This window comes from Aythya fuligula, chromosome 14, assembly GCF_009819795.1.
Source record: "Aythya fuligula isolate bAytFul2 chromosome 14, bAytFul2.pri, whole genome shotgun sequence".
Taxonomy (NCBI): domain Eukaryota; kingdom Metazoa; phylum Chordata; class Aves; order Anseriformes; family Anatidae; genus Aythya; species Aythya fuligula.
Window position 1 is genome coordinate 12,201,204 of NC_045572.1, and position 16,724 is coordinate 12,217,927.

General features: G+C 41.3%; 1 protein-coding gene across 1 annotated transcript; it reads left to right on the forward strand.

The window, feature by feature from the left end:
- The first annotated feature begins 743 nt into the window (after positions 1 to 743).
- On the forward strand, positions 744 to 11,735 carry LOC116494836 (T-cell immunoglobulin and mucin domain-containing protein 4-like). The gene is made up of 8 exons (XM_032196940.1): positions 744 to 792; positions 4,844 to 5,188; positions 5,721 to 5,876; positions 7,575 to 7,634; positions 9,302 to 9,354; positions 9,981 to 10,065; positions 10,528 to 10,558; positions 11,663 to 11,735. Exons 1-8 carry the CDS (start codon positions 744 to 746, stop codon positions 11,733 to 11,735), a joined length of 852 nt encoding a protein of 283 aa, XP_032052831.1.
- Positions 11,736 to 16,724: the final 4,989 nt, after the last annotated feature.

The following is a 16,724-nucleotide window of genomic DNA, read 5'->3' on the forward strand; positions in this document are numbered from 1 at the left end:
AAATATCCAAATTAGTGCCTCAGATGGGTTTCAGCTGCTCCCTGCAGTGACATCTGCTGAGCATTGGCTCAAAGTAGCTTTGTAGGTCCCTTCTAACAGCACTATTCCATTCCATTCCCTTCCTTCATGCTTTGTCCAGTCCTGAATGCCTTGAGTTGTTCCCACTCTATTACTCATCTTTTCCAGAGTAGAACTTCCAGAGAATATCTTCATCAGTTGGTCAGAGAGAGTTTAAAAAAAAAAAAAGTCAGAGTAAAAAAAGAGCATTGGAGATGGTGTGGCAGATCTTTAGAGTCCTTTCAAGTCTGTCTTTGGAAATAAAAAATCCAAAGCTGGGGAAAGAAATAGAGGGGTCTTCAAGCAGAGGGCAGAATCACGGGCAGTGAAGGGGTTAGGAAAATTTAGTAGAAGACAGAAGTGGAGATTAAGCCACATGTTTAGGACTGTAAAAACACAGAACTTGTGCTTGCTGCTCAGCACCACAGAGCAGTAATTGACCTTAAGAGATTCATGCAAAGACAAAAAAAAAATAATAGAAATTTCTGGTGGTAGTACCGTGCTGAGTGTCTTGGAAGGGCAGAGAAGAAGGTTATTATCCAGAAGACAGGAAGAAGCAATTGCAATACATAAAATCTGGAAATGGAGAAATGATACTTCAGTGGGGCTCACTCAGCATCTCTGGAAGCTATAAGATCTAGTTTTCTTTCCTTCCGCTCATTGACCCAGAGTCTCCATCAGCCAAAATGTTCCATTTCATGTTGTTTCAATGGATTATGATACAGATCTTTATAGGTGAGTCTTTACCCACTTGTTTGTGTGCTTGCTCAGAAAACAAAAAAATTGTAATATTAAAAACAGCAGAACTTGTTTTTCCTGTATATGTATGCATTACAGTCAAAAAGGTTGTAATTGTATACAGAATTTCAAAAGTTTAACTTAATGCGTTTTTGCTTTTAAAAAAATGTATGTGGTTTCTTCTGTCTGTAAATTTGGTAAGTTTCTTCTATTCCCCTGAATTATCAATTTACTATTGCCAAGTACTGCTGGTTTTGCTCATCCATCTGTCCCTCCGCTATGTACAAGCCTGACGCAGCCTGAGCCAGGGAATTGAAATATTGACAGAATAATGAATGCATATACATGATAAAGAAAGGATTTTCTGAAACTCTGAGGGCTGTCTGCTGCTTGAACTGTGTACTGTCATGGAAAAGCATGGCTGGAGATTCCTCTCCTTCTAAACCCAAACTTTCAGTGCTCATCCATCTAGGATCTGAATCCTAAAAGAAGTATCTGTCAAAGAAGAGTAACTTGGGAGACCAAGTCCTGCAAGTGCAGTTGGTATCAGCTGCACTTCTGCATGCATATTTAGGCTTTGGAAATGCAGCATCCAAATTGCTGAATGTGGCTCATGAAATGTCAGGTCACCAACTTTCAGTGGGACATGAGCTCCTAGTGAGAGATGTGCTTGTAAATCACTGAGGCATATCAGGAAATATTTTAGACAACTAAATACTAATGGCCAACCTCTGCCAGGATGAAATATCTGATATACAAATATAGCATTTACAGCAGCTGCAGTGCTCTTAAGTCACTCTGAAAAGTAGCGGACAGGTTTGGTTAATGGTGGAAGACACTGAAGGGCAAGCAGCGATTAATTCCCCATGAAGGCATGGTAACAACTTCCATGTTGTCTGCTGTGCAAGTGGAGCTTTGCCACCACTGCTGTAGCTCAGGGAATTCCATATATTTTCAGTCTTTTACCAGACTCAGCAGAAGAAACAGGAGGCCTCTTTCTTTGTCATATCTTCATTCTTAACATAAATGGGAGGTACTGGCCTCCATTTGCTCTTCAAAAACTTTCTTGTATGGGGAGCTACTGAAGAGTGAGTGTGGCTTTTTGTTACTCTCCTCTCTTTAACCCAGCTCCATGCTAAGAATGGGTAATCTTAAGACTCTGGAAAACAGCAGATTGGCAGTTTTAGCCTTTAGGCTTCTTTCTTGTTTATCAGACATTTTCTTTGCAACTTCATCAGTACAAATGCTTTAAGGAGAAATAAAATAAAAAATAAAAAATAATAATAATAAAAAAAGGACTGATAGGGAAAAGATGTGAAGTATCTTCTAGATAAAAATGGAAAAAGCTATTCCTGAAATAGATCAAGAAAAAAAAATATTTTCTAACCAGCTGCCTTGACTGGGGGATGTATGTTTTTGTTCATCCATTGACCAGTCTACAGGATAAAAAACCATTACAGCAACAACTATTGGAGTTACTGCTTAATGCTGTCAATCACTGAGGGTTGTTTCAAGAGAAACTGTATACAAATATGTGTGTGTATATATATATGATCTGAGCAGTTATGAACACATTATGGTTTTAGAAGATATATTAAACATCAGAAGTCTATTTCTCTCTCAGTTGCATTAAGGATTTAGAGTGGCAAACCTTGCTGACTACAGTGGGACTGTCTGGGTACAGCTGATGCTCAGAGTGACTTGGGTCAGATCTGGATGCCTAGGCAGGTCGTTGCTGTGCACAAGAGCAGGATTCCTCTTACTGTAAGACTAGTGTGTCACAATTTAACAGTCTCAGGAACCTCTTTCTTAATTTCAAAGTCATTTGAATTCAATCCTGCTTACTATTTCTTCTGGAAAATGTGTCTGTGCAAGAGGCTGCAGCTGAGAAGGAAATTACATAGTCTTTGCAGATGTTCGTACTGTTGAAATGAGGCTGGTGCAGTACTGAAGCTTTTCCTTCTAATCTGCAGTGAAGACAGATGCTGGGAACATTAGCTTCTTGAAAGAGGACTTGAAACTGCAGAAACAATAACTTCCTACCAGTGATACTGGTGAGAAGCTACCCTGGAGACACTCTGGTGCCTTGTGTCTTCCTTTTTTTTTTTTTTTTTCTTTTTTTTTTCTTTTTTTTTCTTTTTTTTTCTTTTTTTTTTTGTTTTTTTAAGTTCAGGCCTTTTCTTCTTTTACAAAGGGCAGGCAGAGTTACTTAATGAAGCTGCTTTGGCACTGTGCAGAACTGAGACGAAATGAGAGCAGAAGATAAGCCCTTTCTCCTCAAACAATGGTGACGTTAACTCCAAGAATAGTTCAAACTGGTCTTGGTTTTATGCACATCATTGTTGATTGGTGACTTGAAAATATGTGTTAACCTGCTCCAGAAACTAACTCTTTGCTCCTTTATGGATACTTTCAAGGTCAACTGCATGAATTATTTTGTTCTGTTGTCATATAAAGAGAGTATTTCTCTGTTTGTTTTCTCTGTTTGTAACTAGGCAAATGAACCTACTCTTTCCACAAGAAAAACAAGCAGCCATCTTGCAAAACCTTAAGCCTTACTTGGAAATTCATTTTCTGGCACATCCTACATTCATTTCTCTGCAAAAGCTCCTGCCCTTCAGACCATATTGCACATTGTTTTGTCTGCTTCTACTCTTTTAGCATTTGGAGCAGTGGAAACCTGAACCAGTCAGCTTATCTTGCCAATGGGATAAGCAATAATGAAGCTGAAATGTCATCCCGATAACAAGTCGTGAGGCAGCCTGCCACAGACTAAAACCTCACCTGGGGAATAGTCCATTAAAGACAAAACAAGAGAGACATGGACACAATTGGAAGCATCTCTGTTTGCTATCTGGGAGTCATGCCAAAAAAAAAGACATTTAAACAGCTGGCAAAATAGAAATGTTTGGTAAACCAGTGCCAAAGCTGTTGATAACAGCAGCAACTGCTGTAAGTCTCTCTTTGGGGTGAGCAAACTGACCAGGAGATATCAGATCTGTGGGATGATCCTATTGCTGCAGCAGAGGACCAGATCTGGATGTTTCCCAAGTCCCTTAGTTCCTGCTCCACTGTATGTAAATAATAACACGGGAGAAAAGGGCAGCAAGATAGGAGGACCAACACATACAAGATGAATATAAACCAGAAGAGATTTATCCCTGTATGTAGATGTTTTTAGTACAGTACCTTTCATGAAGAAAAAATCCCTTTTAGGGAAATCTGGGAATTGCACGGGCAGTTAAGGAGGAACAATAGTTAGCAAAGATTCAAACCAGATGCTAAAGTGGGTATTGGCTCTAAACACAAAGTAAAGCTGGTCATGATGAGTAAAAGCATAATTAAAATGTGTGTCTATTCTTTTAACAGTGGTTTAACACTTGCTGTTAAAGTTCCTGTGTACACTGTGCTCAGCAAGGTAACTGAGACAGTTGGCAGGGCTTTCTCAGGGACAGAAAGCAGTGCACTTTATGAGAATAGGTTCTCTTAGACAGATCCCTCTGCTCTGCCAACTTAATTAGGCACTAATTTCACACAAGAATTTTGGATCCTGCTATTGAGTCTGTCAGGAAAAGGCAACCATGACAACATTTTCTGTCTGTTTGAAGAAGCTGATGGTGGACTGAGAAAACCAGATGCATTTCATACCAGGTTTCTGAACAGCTTTCAAACAGTCTCATAGAACAGGAGGTGGGATGGGAGCAGAATTCCCAAATTCCATTTGCACAGGTCTACTCTGCGCTTGGGATGTCACCACATGTTTGATGTGGGAGATGTGTTTTGTGAGCAGCTCTACAGCAGCTGGCTGGGGCTAGAGCACTCAGCCCTGCAGTAGCAACAAAAAGCCAATGCTTGCAAGCTCCTGGTTGATGCCCATGTTGCTTGAGGCCATCAGCTGCTACAGGCTCCCAGGGAAAGACTGTAGGATCACAAGAAGTGGGCAGCCTGCAGGCAGTGGTGTTTCTTTTCCTGTCAAGTTGTGCTGCATAGGCAGTCTCACATCTGAGACCACCAAAATCCCTCACTTGTCTTTCTTCTTCCTTGACAGTGCACACCGCATCTGAAACTGTTGTTAGAGGAATAATAGGACAACCTGTCAGATTGCCTTGCTTCTACCAGGTGGCACGAATTAAGGACATCTCTGATATGTGCTGGGGAAGAGGCCCATGCCCAAATTCAAAGTGCAATAACAAAATTCTGCACACCACTGGGAATCGGGTAACATTCAGAAAATCTCCGCGGTACAATCTTCAGGGCTATATTTCCTATGGAGATGTGTCTCTCACGATATGGGAAGCGAAGGTAGAAGATGCAGGTACATACTGCTGCCGCATAGAAATCCCGGGTTGGTTCAATGACATCAAACAGAACATAAAGCTGGTGGTGGCTAGAGGTGAGTTTTGGGGCCTTCTGCAGGTTTTTGGTCTCTGCCACACAAGGTTCTGGTCCTTCTCTTTCTGTGAGAGGGTCAGGGAGTGGGTACTTGAAACCTGCAGGAAAAAAAAAAATAAAGCAAACACAAATCTGGGAATTGGGAATTGTTCTGGCTGAGGCTTGTTTTCTCCTCATTAGACAACCATTTTAAATAGCAATTCTCCCACTTTCATTCACAATACTTTACTAGATAGATACTTTCCATTCACTTCTCTTTTGGCTTTTCCCACAGTCAGCTGCGAATGCTCTGATCTAACTTTTCTCTTGCTTACGATTTTTCCATGCAGCACCTTCAGTGAGGACAACAACAATGAGAAAGACTCCTACTTCTCCCAAACGTTTCAGAAAAACAACTCTTGCTCCTCAAGCAACCTCTGCTTTTCAAGTAACAACAGAGGCTGCTGTCCTCCTGACAACCAATGTCCCCCTGGCAGCAACTGCAACCACCGAGTCTCCGACAGTAGAAATGCTGGAGACAGTTGCTTCCACAGTGTTTGATGTGACACCAAGTGAGACTTTTCCAGAAACAATGGTTACAAACAGACTGGTTACTCTCCCAGACTTTTCAACTGGTTTCCAAGCAGCTGATGCGAGTACTGAAGATGATGATGTGTTCTGCTCAACAGAGCCCATCCCTCTTCCTGAAGGTACAAAGAACACAGGGGCAAGAAGCATTTGAACACGGTATGAAGACCCCCCCCTAGTCAGTGATCTTTACCAGCATTTGTATTTATTTTGTTTCAGTGACTACTGAATTCCCCAGTACAGGTCTGACTGCAGACAAAACTGAAAGGGCCAACACTTCTTTTGTGATAGAAGATGTGCCAACTGTAGGTGAGTACAGTAACTTTGGAAAATCAGAAGTTGCATATTCAGAAAAATGAAGATGTCATAAACAAAAATATTGACAATTCTTAAGAGTGTAACAAACATTTCCTGAGAGCTATTTATTGCATCTGGCAGAAATAGGTATCTGGGGTCCACTCAGAAATTGTCAGAAATCAGGATGAAGCAACAGATGAGAAACATGTTTTCAAGGCCTCTAAAGGAAGTAGATTTTGAGTCACTCGCTACTGTTGGGTATCTCAGGTCTGAGTGAAGTTAAAAATTGCTCTTTGTCACCATCCAATCTGAATTGTCAGATAACTGATTTGTCATCACTGTGAATCCACTGAGCTTTTCATTGCAAATACTCCCTGACTGGCTGGCTTTGAAACTCACTGACTATATTTGGCCAGATGTGGCCTGTAGGCTCAGCTCTCCAGTGGCCAACACGTGCCCTTGGTACTGACAAAAAGCAGCAAATTGCCACAACTATCAGTCATTTCCTCAAGAGAAAAGGAAATGGGATATGAAATCATACCATACCTGAGAAATGAGCAAACTTGCATGAAATTGCACACCATGTCTCTCAGCCAAATATAAATGCAGAATAGCCCATGTTATTCAGGTGTCACAGCCTGCCCACCTGATACCTGCAAATGAGGATTTAAAAAAAAGAAAGCTAAAATTCAAGAATATATTCAAAGATAAATCGTATTCAAGGACATATCAAGGATATGTCATGTTTACCTGTTAAGAGAAGGCCTTTGGTTTCAACTAGTGCCAAGAGTCTCTGAACTCTTAGAAATATAGTAGTTAGGTTTTTGCAAGTCTTCTTTTGACAGATATAGAGATTTAGAGAAGAAACAGAGTTTAGGAAAACATTCCTGAATGACTGTGGAGAGGGCTTATGAAAGTGACTTAACTGATCTCTTGAGCATTTGTGAGCATTTCTCAACATTGTTTTACTTCTCGTCTTTCTGATATCATGCTGGATAACGCCTATGTTCTGTTGTTGTAAATAGAGAGTTTTGGAAAAATTCTTACCTCCAGGATTCTGGGGGCAACTTAAATTGTCACTGTGGGCTAGAAAGAGCCACCATAAAACGAGTCACAGCAGACAATATATCACACTTACTGAGTAATGAACGTTCCCACACATGCAATAACTTGCGTCATGCTATTTCCGAGTGCCAAACCACCACGATGTGTGAAAACGCTGCAGCACAGTTAAGCACTGTCTACTAATAAAAAATCACATATTCCTGCATGAGGATTGTATTATTGCAGTGTTTCAGAGGTACTGAAAGGCCGCTTGAGAATTAGAAAAGAAGGTGAATGCTGTCCAGTTTGTGTTTGATGGAGGCATGCTTAAGACCAGGCAGAATCCTGCCTTTTTATTGTTAAATATTTTCTTGTAAATATTTGTCAGACAGTTTGGCAAACTGAGCTCTGGGATAGTTGTTTTGTGCTAACCAGGCTCTCATTTAGTTTCTCTTCTGTCTTTTCCTGCCTTTCCTCAGCAATAGCCCTGCTGGTGCCAACCGCACTTCAGACACAGGAGACAACCCTTGGTCCTTCAGGTACGGAGAGGAAGCACCAATAGCTGCTGCCAGCAACCAGGTTGAAGCACGCTGCCAGAAGGCTTAATTTTGAATTGTGGGACATGTGTGTCAGAGTGAGACATGCACATCTTGTGTATTTGGGGGTATTCCTGCTGAACTTCTTAAACTATTCTTTTATTTATTTTTTTTTTCTTTTTAAATTACTTATTGTGTATCAAATGGAGAAAGTGAGGGAAAGCTGGATGTTGTAAGACAGGCATAAGGCAAAGTGCAATGTTGACACCGCCCTGGGATTTTCAGAACTTGCTAGGATTTTATTAGCCGTATTTATTATCAGCCAGAATCTCTTTTCTACTCCAATACACATTTTTATTGCATGCGTATGGGCTACCTGTGCCCTGTCCATGTCTTCGGTAACATTCAAACACATTATTTGGTACATGGAAACAAATCAGCTCAGCTGCCATAAGGAAACTGATCAGAACTGAAAAATTTGGGGGAGATTAGGTTATTCACTGAATCAAAACAAAACAAAACCAGAAACATTTGCTTAAATTTGTAGAGATTTAAAAAAAGAAAACACACCACATTTATAACGGGATTATTTGTGACCGTCAGATCACCCTCTCTGCCACGTGACATTCTGTGAGCCTCATACATACAGCATTTCCTTTTCTGTGGTCTTGGAGGACATAAGCATGCTACATATACATGCCCTGGTGAATGACTCATCTGGTCCCCATTACATTTTGCTAACATGGGGGCTCCATGGTAGTTCTTTTGTCAAACCCTTGAAAGTACTACTCATCACAGTCTTTCTATATGTTAGGGTATGCTCTAATGCACAGAAACTTTCCTGTCATAAGAGGTGAGCTGTGGTTTTGATTCACTAAGCTGAGCAACTCCTGTTTTTAAGATGATGTTAAGTATTGGATGAAGAGCTCCAAATACTTAAATACTTCTGTATTTCATAGCATGTCACAATGAGACAAGGCCCAAGCCAAGATTAATCTTTCTGTGACTTTAAATTCACTAGCCAATTTAAGGTGGTAGGACAGCAGCAGCAGCAACGTTTGCTGCAAGATTACTTGAGCATTCATTTAGTTCACTGCTATATCCAAAGCTTAGAAAAACAAGAACTGTTTTCTTTTTAATTCCTTAAGACTAAAAAAAAATAATGAAAGAAATGAAAAACAACATAATATTCATAGACCTCTGTTAAATATATGGTAAGTAATCTGAATATAAATATATTTCCTGTGGTTTCTTGCACTAAGGCAGCTGTCAAAAGCTTCATATTACATATTACTCTGACCACAATTAAACCTTGGCAATTCCTCCAGTTAGGCTCATACCTTGTTTACTACCTATGCTTTCTGCTACATCTTGTGCTTACAGAAGTTAAAACTCCCTCACAGGAGATAAGTTTCTGCTGTCTTACTTCACTGACTATCTCTGGAAGCCTTGTCTTTCCTTGATGAAGACTGATGTTTCCTGATGAAGGCCTGATATGCAGTTTGTGGCTGAAACAGATTGTTCACTTTTGGTTGCAAGGCGCTTTATTTCTCTTACCCAGGACCAAATTTTGCCCTCCTCTTTCCTTGATTAAATCCATGACAACCACAGTGGCCCTCACTCCTTCAGATGACTGTGCCAGTAATGATTTCCATCTCTTTTGTTTTCAGAGACTTCAGCAAGTTCAGACAGCAATGCTCAGAAAGTTGATGTAAAACTTCCAGTAAGTTTCAAGAGTGTTTGACTAATTGGAAGCCAAAAGGACAGCAGGATGTTCTAATGATTTTCAGTGCATTCATACTAAATGGGCAATATTTGCAAACCAGTAGCTTGAACTGTTGTTTAAAGCTCAAGATTCATCTTCCTCTTGTCCAGTGAATAGAGCCAAAGCCTGTGAGCATCCCACCTGTATAGCACACTTCAAAAAAAACTCTCATCCCTGTCACACCTCTGTATGAGAGGCAGAGGTAGTGTCCTCAGGCCATGACCAGGCACCTGGGATGGTTTTTATGCTTCCCTGTCTCTAGCTAAGGGAAAGATGAAGGTGACTAATCTGCTAGTTTAGATACCTTAGTAAGAAATTCATGTTAAGTGGGATGAATCTAGGCTCAAATGCTTCAGAGACAGATTGATTAAATATTTAACAAGCAATTAATGTTGTTTATCATGATCATCGTGATGCATTTTCTCCATAATTTGTACAGGCAAGCTCAGAAAAGTGTTGCAAACTCCAACCCAATGCAGATATTTTAGAGCTCTTAGCCACTACAGCAACCTACTCCTGCATGAATAGGTCTGAAGTAGGCATGCTTTCTCAAACTTTTCAGTTTTTCCTCTTCTTCTTTCCAGTTATCCATCTCTGTCATTCTCAGCGTCTCTCTCTTAGCGGTGTCCGTTCTTTTGATAACGATGTTGACATCATTGTTTTGGAAACGTAAGTATCCTTCAGCACCTAAATGTTAATGTTTCTAATGCTGCCCTAATGCACATGTCCTTCTGTATCTCTGATTAATCCTCTGGTAGATCTGCCATGGACCCTGTGACAACACTCAGTTAATTTTAGGGGAGTTGTTGTCCATGCTCCAGGACTGTGCCACCACAAGGATGAGGAGATGGTGGGGAGGCAGCTGGAGGAAACCTGTGCAAAGAACCTGTTCACTGGGCATGGTCCTGACCCATCTTGTAGGCCCTTGCTTTTTCGTAATGTGGTCCCATAGTTTAATGGAATAGCTCTTGGTGGACGTTGGTGCAACTGAAAACAGAACGAGGTCCTATCTTTCCTGCTTAACCCACAGAATTTTTGTAACTTGCTATCTTTGCTTATGAAAACATTTGACTGATTCAGTAGAACTATAGGTATCTTTCTGCCATTGTGACAATATTGTTTTGCTTCTAGGTAAACACAGAAGGAAGTTCATATTGAAAAGGTAATCCATTTTGTCATTTCCTATTCAAAGTTCCAATGTAATTTTTGTTAGAGGCAGAAGGTGTTTGCTGCTAATTGTAGTGGGAGCGGTACTGGCTTGTGGTGCTTATTACCAAAGCTGTGGTTCGAGCAAACTTCAGACAGCTTCACTCCAGAAACTTAAACAGTGGTTTCTGGAAACTGCTTCTACGTAGTGAGGAACAGACATCCAGGACACTGGAGAACTTTAGCAACTGACACTTTTTTGCAATCTAATGGCCTCAGCTTAAGGAAATACCTAACCTGCATTATTATTTGATCATATACCAGGACATGAGTCTAGTGAAGTTGATTTGAAGCAATTAAGAGTTAAATGGTTATGGGGATTAGACAAACTTCTCTCATCTGCTTGTGATTGCTCAGAAAGAAAATGGGGGGTTATGGGCAGTCCTGCATGGAGTGGCAATTCACACACACAAAAAAAAAGGGCCCAAGAAAGGGCACTCTGCAGCAGTATGAGAAACCAAAACTTTCACCAGTAGATAAATCTTGCAGCCCTTGTAGGGCCACTGCACCCTGTCACATCCTCCTTGGGTTACATGGAATTATACACAGTGATATCAAGGTCACTATTTCAGTGGAGATAAGAAATATATAAATACGACGAACCGTCTGGTGCAGGTGTTCCTAATAATCTCATGTCTTCTGGCTCATCTGGAGAGAAGGATTTTCTCTAGACTGACCACAGGTTAGCCCAGTGAAGTATCACCCCCGTTGCCAATAACTGATACTATTTTAATGACAGATGGCCCCCCCACTGCATACTCCATCTAGGAGATAAGGCTTGGGGGCCAAGGAGGGGATCTTTTCTGAATCCCATAGTGGTTATCTAACAGCTGTCATTATAAGATCTGAACATGCCTTTCCTATCTGTTAGACTAATGCAAGCAAGGTAATTACTTCACTGGTGTAAATAAGTAGGCATTGTAACACTGAAGTCAACAGACTCAGTAGCTTATGGTCTCTGTTTCAATGGGAATTTGCCAACATTACAAATAAGAAAGGGTGCTGTGAAGCACCAAAGTGCTTTTGCTCCATTCATAGTGGTCTATGCTTCTCACTGCAGCCTTAGACCAGCTGAAGATATGGAAAAAGTTTTCAGTGGTGCCGAAGGAGAAAACAACATGTTTGTCCTGTGAAGAGCTCCTGTGTCATCTGTTATCTGTAGACACTGTGGGGAAAAAAAAAAAAAAAAAAAAAAAAAGGGTGGCTGCACTGAAAATAAAAAGGGCCTGTTTCAAGCAGCACTGAGAGATGCTTATGAGCCCTCAAAATATCAATGGCTGTAAACCAAGGGCCAAAGCTTCAATGTGAAAATTTAAACCCTTTGCCATGTCACCTTTAAAGCTCTCTGTATAAAGAAGCTTCTTTCGGAGGCGTTTTATGCATTATTCAATGGTGTTTCTGGGATCTGTATTCTTACTAACACCACATTACAGAATTAAATTTGTTTCTTTCTGTGTTTTACTAATGCTCTTCCTGGAATACAACCTATACTGTGAGGAACAGAAGAGCAGAGAAATAACAATGAATGCTGCTTAATTTTGAACTGCAAATAAATAAATAAAAAATTAGCAAGTGCAAAGCTTCTTATTGCTTTTATATAATCAAGAGAAAAATTAAGCTACAGGAATGTTGTGATTATAAATAAAAAATGCAGATGACCTAAGGGTTACTGATGAAGCCTGTGATTCAGCATGTTTGAATGACCCTTGGAGACTATGTTAATAAACTTTGTAATTTACCACTAGAAATTGCGTTCTTTCTGCCATATCCTAAGGCCTTTAAACAGGAGTTAGTTATTCCCCAGGCACTGAAATGACTGATGTGCTATCTCAGCTCTCCAATGAAGGACTGCCACATTTCCAGTGGTGGAAAACGTCCCAGAAGTCCAACCCCAGGGAAATTTTTCTATCCTGTCCCCATAGCCCCTGCATACCAGTTGTTTGTAAATCCCCATCTCCCCCCAGCGGTGTGCTGGTGGCCTGCCTGGTGGGGTCAGTGCAAAAGGACTGATTCTAGGGGCATGCTTAGGAGGGATCATTTATGGGATACACTACAGAGCTATCACTTATTTCACTGGGGTCTGCACCAGCTCTGTGGCAGTGACTGTGGGAACAGCATGGGAGATGGTTCAAACCCACAGCACCACTCAGTACCTCCATTGCCTGGAGTTCACAGATCCCTGCTACAGCCATGCCAGGTCAAGACAACTTGAAGCAAGAGCATGCTGCGGAAACAGCACTCGAGCAGTGTGGCAGACCTGGACTTCCCCGTCAGTGATGCTCAGGGCTGCGGTGAGACTTTTTGTCTCCATGGTATCTTCTTCTGGTCCGTGCAGTGGCTGGCACAGCAGGAGTTTTGGGGAAGGAGAGGAGTTTCCTCTCTGGGGTCCTGCTCCATCTCACATTGAGTTTGGCACCCTGGTTGGGGGAAAACAAAGAGACTCCCTGAACAAATCCTGTAAAAATCTGTAAGGAATTAAAGGGGGAAAAAAAAATACACAGTTTTCATGTATTCCTTTAAGAGAATACAAACAAAACAGCTTTTTTTTTTTTTTTTTTTTTTTTTTTTTGGTTGGGGGGGGATGGGTATTAATTAGCTCTGCACTAAAGACTTCTGTAGAGCTGGGTTGGCTCTTGTTGGAGAAGGCTCCTGCAAATTTGCTGTGGTGCTGGCTGGATTTGGAGGCCCTGTTCTGGGGAGCTGCACAAGGGCAGAAGAAATAGGAGCCAACAAAGTGAGTTTGATCTGATCAGCCATGTGGAAATGCAGCCCAGAGATGCTGTAAAGAGGCTTTAAGTGTAACTTATGTTGCTGAGTGCTTTTATTTATCTGTTCATCTACCCCAATTACTGAGATTGAAGTTTGGGTTTGGAGTGACAATTGCAAGCAAGGAATCTTGGAAGGGTCACATTTAAATGAAAATGCATTGAAGTAATTTCTGAGGAACTGACCCTGCTTGTCAATATATTCAGTGAAAGGTTAAAGGGAGCCTTTTTGAAATGTAGCTGGAGGAAAAAACAAACAAACACAGTTTTCCAAAAGTAACAGAAAGCCCAGAATGCATTTCTGGGGCTAGTGAAGAAAAACTGCATGAAAGCAGCAGTTTTTTTAGAAAGAAAAGGCTGTCAGAGGGTATGTCACTGGCACCAGGAAATGTTAGTCTATATTTTTGAAGCTTTCACCTTGGAAAGCAAAGAAATGCACTTGCATAAACATAAAGCACTGCAGCCAAAAAAACCCTCCTTGTAAGCAGCTTGAAACAAGACACAGAGAATAAGCTGCAGAGCTTGACAGTGACCAGTGCTTCAGGCTGGCAAAACTTTGAGAAAAGCAACCTGGCAGCTGCTGCAGGGCTTGTGCTGTTGTGATGTGGGGTGCAAATTTTCTTGGGAATGGTTTTGCTACAGCTGGTGGTACCTGTTGAACTCGCCCACACTGGTCTCCCTGCCAGGTCTGCCTGTGCACCTATCTTCACTCTGGCCCCCCCAAACCTCATGGAGAGCTGCCAAAAAGCAAAACCATTTCCTTTAATAATGCAGTGCATCTCCACAAAATACCAGTTCTCCCAAATTTTGCTTCCTCTCAAACTGCAAAGAACTAGGACCTGAAATCACCTGGCTTTAACACCTCCCTCCTGTGCTCTTAGCTGCTGGAGTTATTGCAGTGCTTACGGGATTGCACCAGGAGCCTCTGGCTAGACAAGCGTGGGTTTTAATTTGTTCAGAGTCAGTGTCAAGCCTGAATGGTGTTATATCTGGGGAGTCTGGCTCTGCTCCATGGAGCAAGATGGTTAATTAATGAAGGATTTAGCTTTTGGTCTGAGTAATAATTTTCACTGGCCCCTGGCACTTTGTGGACAATTGTCTCTATCAAAATGACTGATTAAATTGGGTGAAGGAGGTCTGACATGAAGAGATAATGACTGAACTGCCTGATCAGTATGGAGCAGGTACAGAAAAGAAATTAAAAATGGGGAATCTGAATGTTTTGAACATGGGATTGGCTAATGAAAAAAAAAAAAAAAAGAACAATGGGAAGAAATACTGAAAAAAAAAATAGGCAGACACTGAGTAAGGAATACAAATCCTTTAAAGAGAAACCCGAGGAATGAATTAAATATCATTCTGAGATTAATAAGAGACTCTCTTAATAGACTTTACTGGAACTGACTGCTCTGATGGCCCCTTTCCATCTCAGCAGCACATTTCATTATGTCTCAGGGTTTGTTTCTTAGTCTTAATTTGCTTTTCTAGGCATTTTTAAGGTTAATATAAATAAATCTCTGGGTTTCAAAGGTGGAATCTAATTGGAGCTTAAGAAAGAGCAAGCAGAAGGAAAGAATGTGGCTGAGTACATAGGAAATTAGAAATAAGAATAAATAGCATCATGGGACTTGGGGAAAGAGCAAAGATAACCACATAGTGTGAGGTGAATGCATGAAAAAGTGGAAAATTTTAGCCTGGAAGAAAGCATAAGCGGGACGTGCTGCTACAGACGTGGCAGCAGATGGCAAAGTTGAGCTGCAGAGAAACAGCTGGAGAGCTCAGGAGCGGCTCTAAGGGTGATGCAGACTGCCTGCCACCAGCCAGGAGCTCGCCTCCTGGCCCGCTCTGCCTCATGCATCTTCTAGGAAACCAATTTCCTGAAAGTCTCAGGAACGTCCTGGCATCCTTGTGCTCCTGACGACATGCTGGCCATGCAGTTCTTGGTTTCTTCCAGCTGGGAGCAGTGTGGCTTTGGTTTCTCTTGCTAACTTAAAACATAAACCCCAAGAGTTAGCTTTTCCTGCAATTACACCACGGCAGTGGTAACCCAGCAGAAAGGATGTCAGCCTCTCGCCACCCCATACGTTATCTCAGCATCCATTCCCTCCTGCTGTGAAGCTCGTGAGAAGGGGTGGTGATCTTTGCAAGGGGCTCTCCAAATGGTCAGGTTTAGGAGTGCTCATAGCTGAGAGAAACAGTGAGTTTAGAGGGGCTTCTTCTGCAGAGAATACTTTAGTAGGAAGGCTCATCTCCTTATCCTTTGACAGCCTCAGCTTAAGAGCTCCCACTGGTTTGAAGCTGAGGTAAGAGGCACAAGGACACTGAGAAGATGGATGTAACTGGAATGAGCTAAAAGAATTGGAGGGATTGAGGGAGAACATGTTGGGAAGTGATCTCTGGTATCAGCTCATTGACTTCCTTTAGTCTTTGAAATGTTGACCATTCTCCCTGGGGAAGGGAAATCCATCACTTCCCAAAATGGCATTTTTTTAAATTTTTAAATCTATAGGAAAAGGGGAATAGGATTTGTAATCCAAACCAGGGAATAAGTCCTGTCTATAGATATGCTTTCTAAAACAAAAAGTACAAAGGCTTGGCTCTCCTCCCTCATGTACTGTTGTGTGCTCAGTGTTGTTGTACTGATGCTAGTGCATCTTGAATCCTTGAAGATAATTCCTTTTCATGCTCAGATTTACATATAATGAAGAGTCGTGGCTTCAAATTTACTCTCAACTGCCAGAGCTGGTGTCATTCTTAACTAAGCCATCCAGTAGTTAATACACATCACAAAATCATCTGCATGTTTAATGCATAGCAGAGAATTTCTATGGAGAAATCTATAGCTTTTAATCCAGTGATGAATCATTTATGGGATTTTGGATTATTCACTTTGCACTGAATTAAGTTGTCTCTCTTTCACAAAGTGAGACCCCCCTGACATGGTCTGCGTCACAGATCAAGCTTCATGGTGATGTATGTTGCTGGGATGAATTATTTATTGAACATTTTAGATTGCTTGCCCAGTGGTGAACTAAGCCAGTTAATTTTAAATCTGTTCATATCCATTCCTAAGTACACAAAAAGGATTTTAGGTACATGAAATTCATCTCTCGTTCTTCTTCCCTGTCTCTCCAGTGCAGTGAATTATCCATGAAGTTTGGGTTGAGCTAGTTTTGGATGTAGCCAAACTTTCCCTCAGGGGAGGCAGCAGCAGTGACCTGGCCTGGGGGACCCATGTATCCCAGCCAGTTTTGGACCTGTGGTGCAGAAGGAGTTCGTATGAGTACTCTGGTGCTTGGTTATGTCTTAGTTTAAAAACTGTGGACTGAAATGATTGCCATTTCTTAGCTTGTAATG

Excerpts from the sequence above, each read along its gene's own strand:
- LOC116494836 (XM_032196940.1), top strand. The coding sequence starts at position 744 with ATGTTCCATTTCATGTTGTTTCAATGGATTATGATACAGATCTTTATA. Across the intron at positions 5,877-7,574 it reads GCCCATCCCTCTTCCTGAAG|CAATAGCCCTGCTGGTGCCA; the intron begins GTACAAAGAACA and ends GCCTTTCCTCAG. Across the intron at positions 10,559-11,662 it reads AGGAAGTTCATATTGAAAAG|CCTTAGACCAGCTGAAGATA; the intron begins GTAATCCATTTT and ends TTCTCACTGCAG.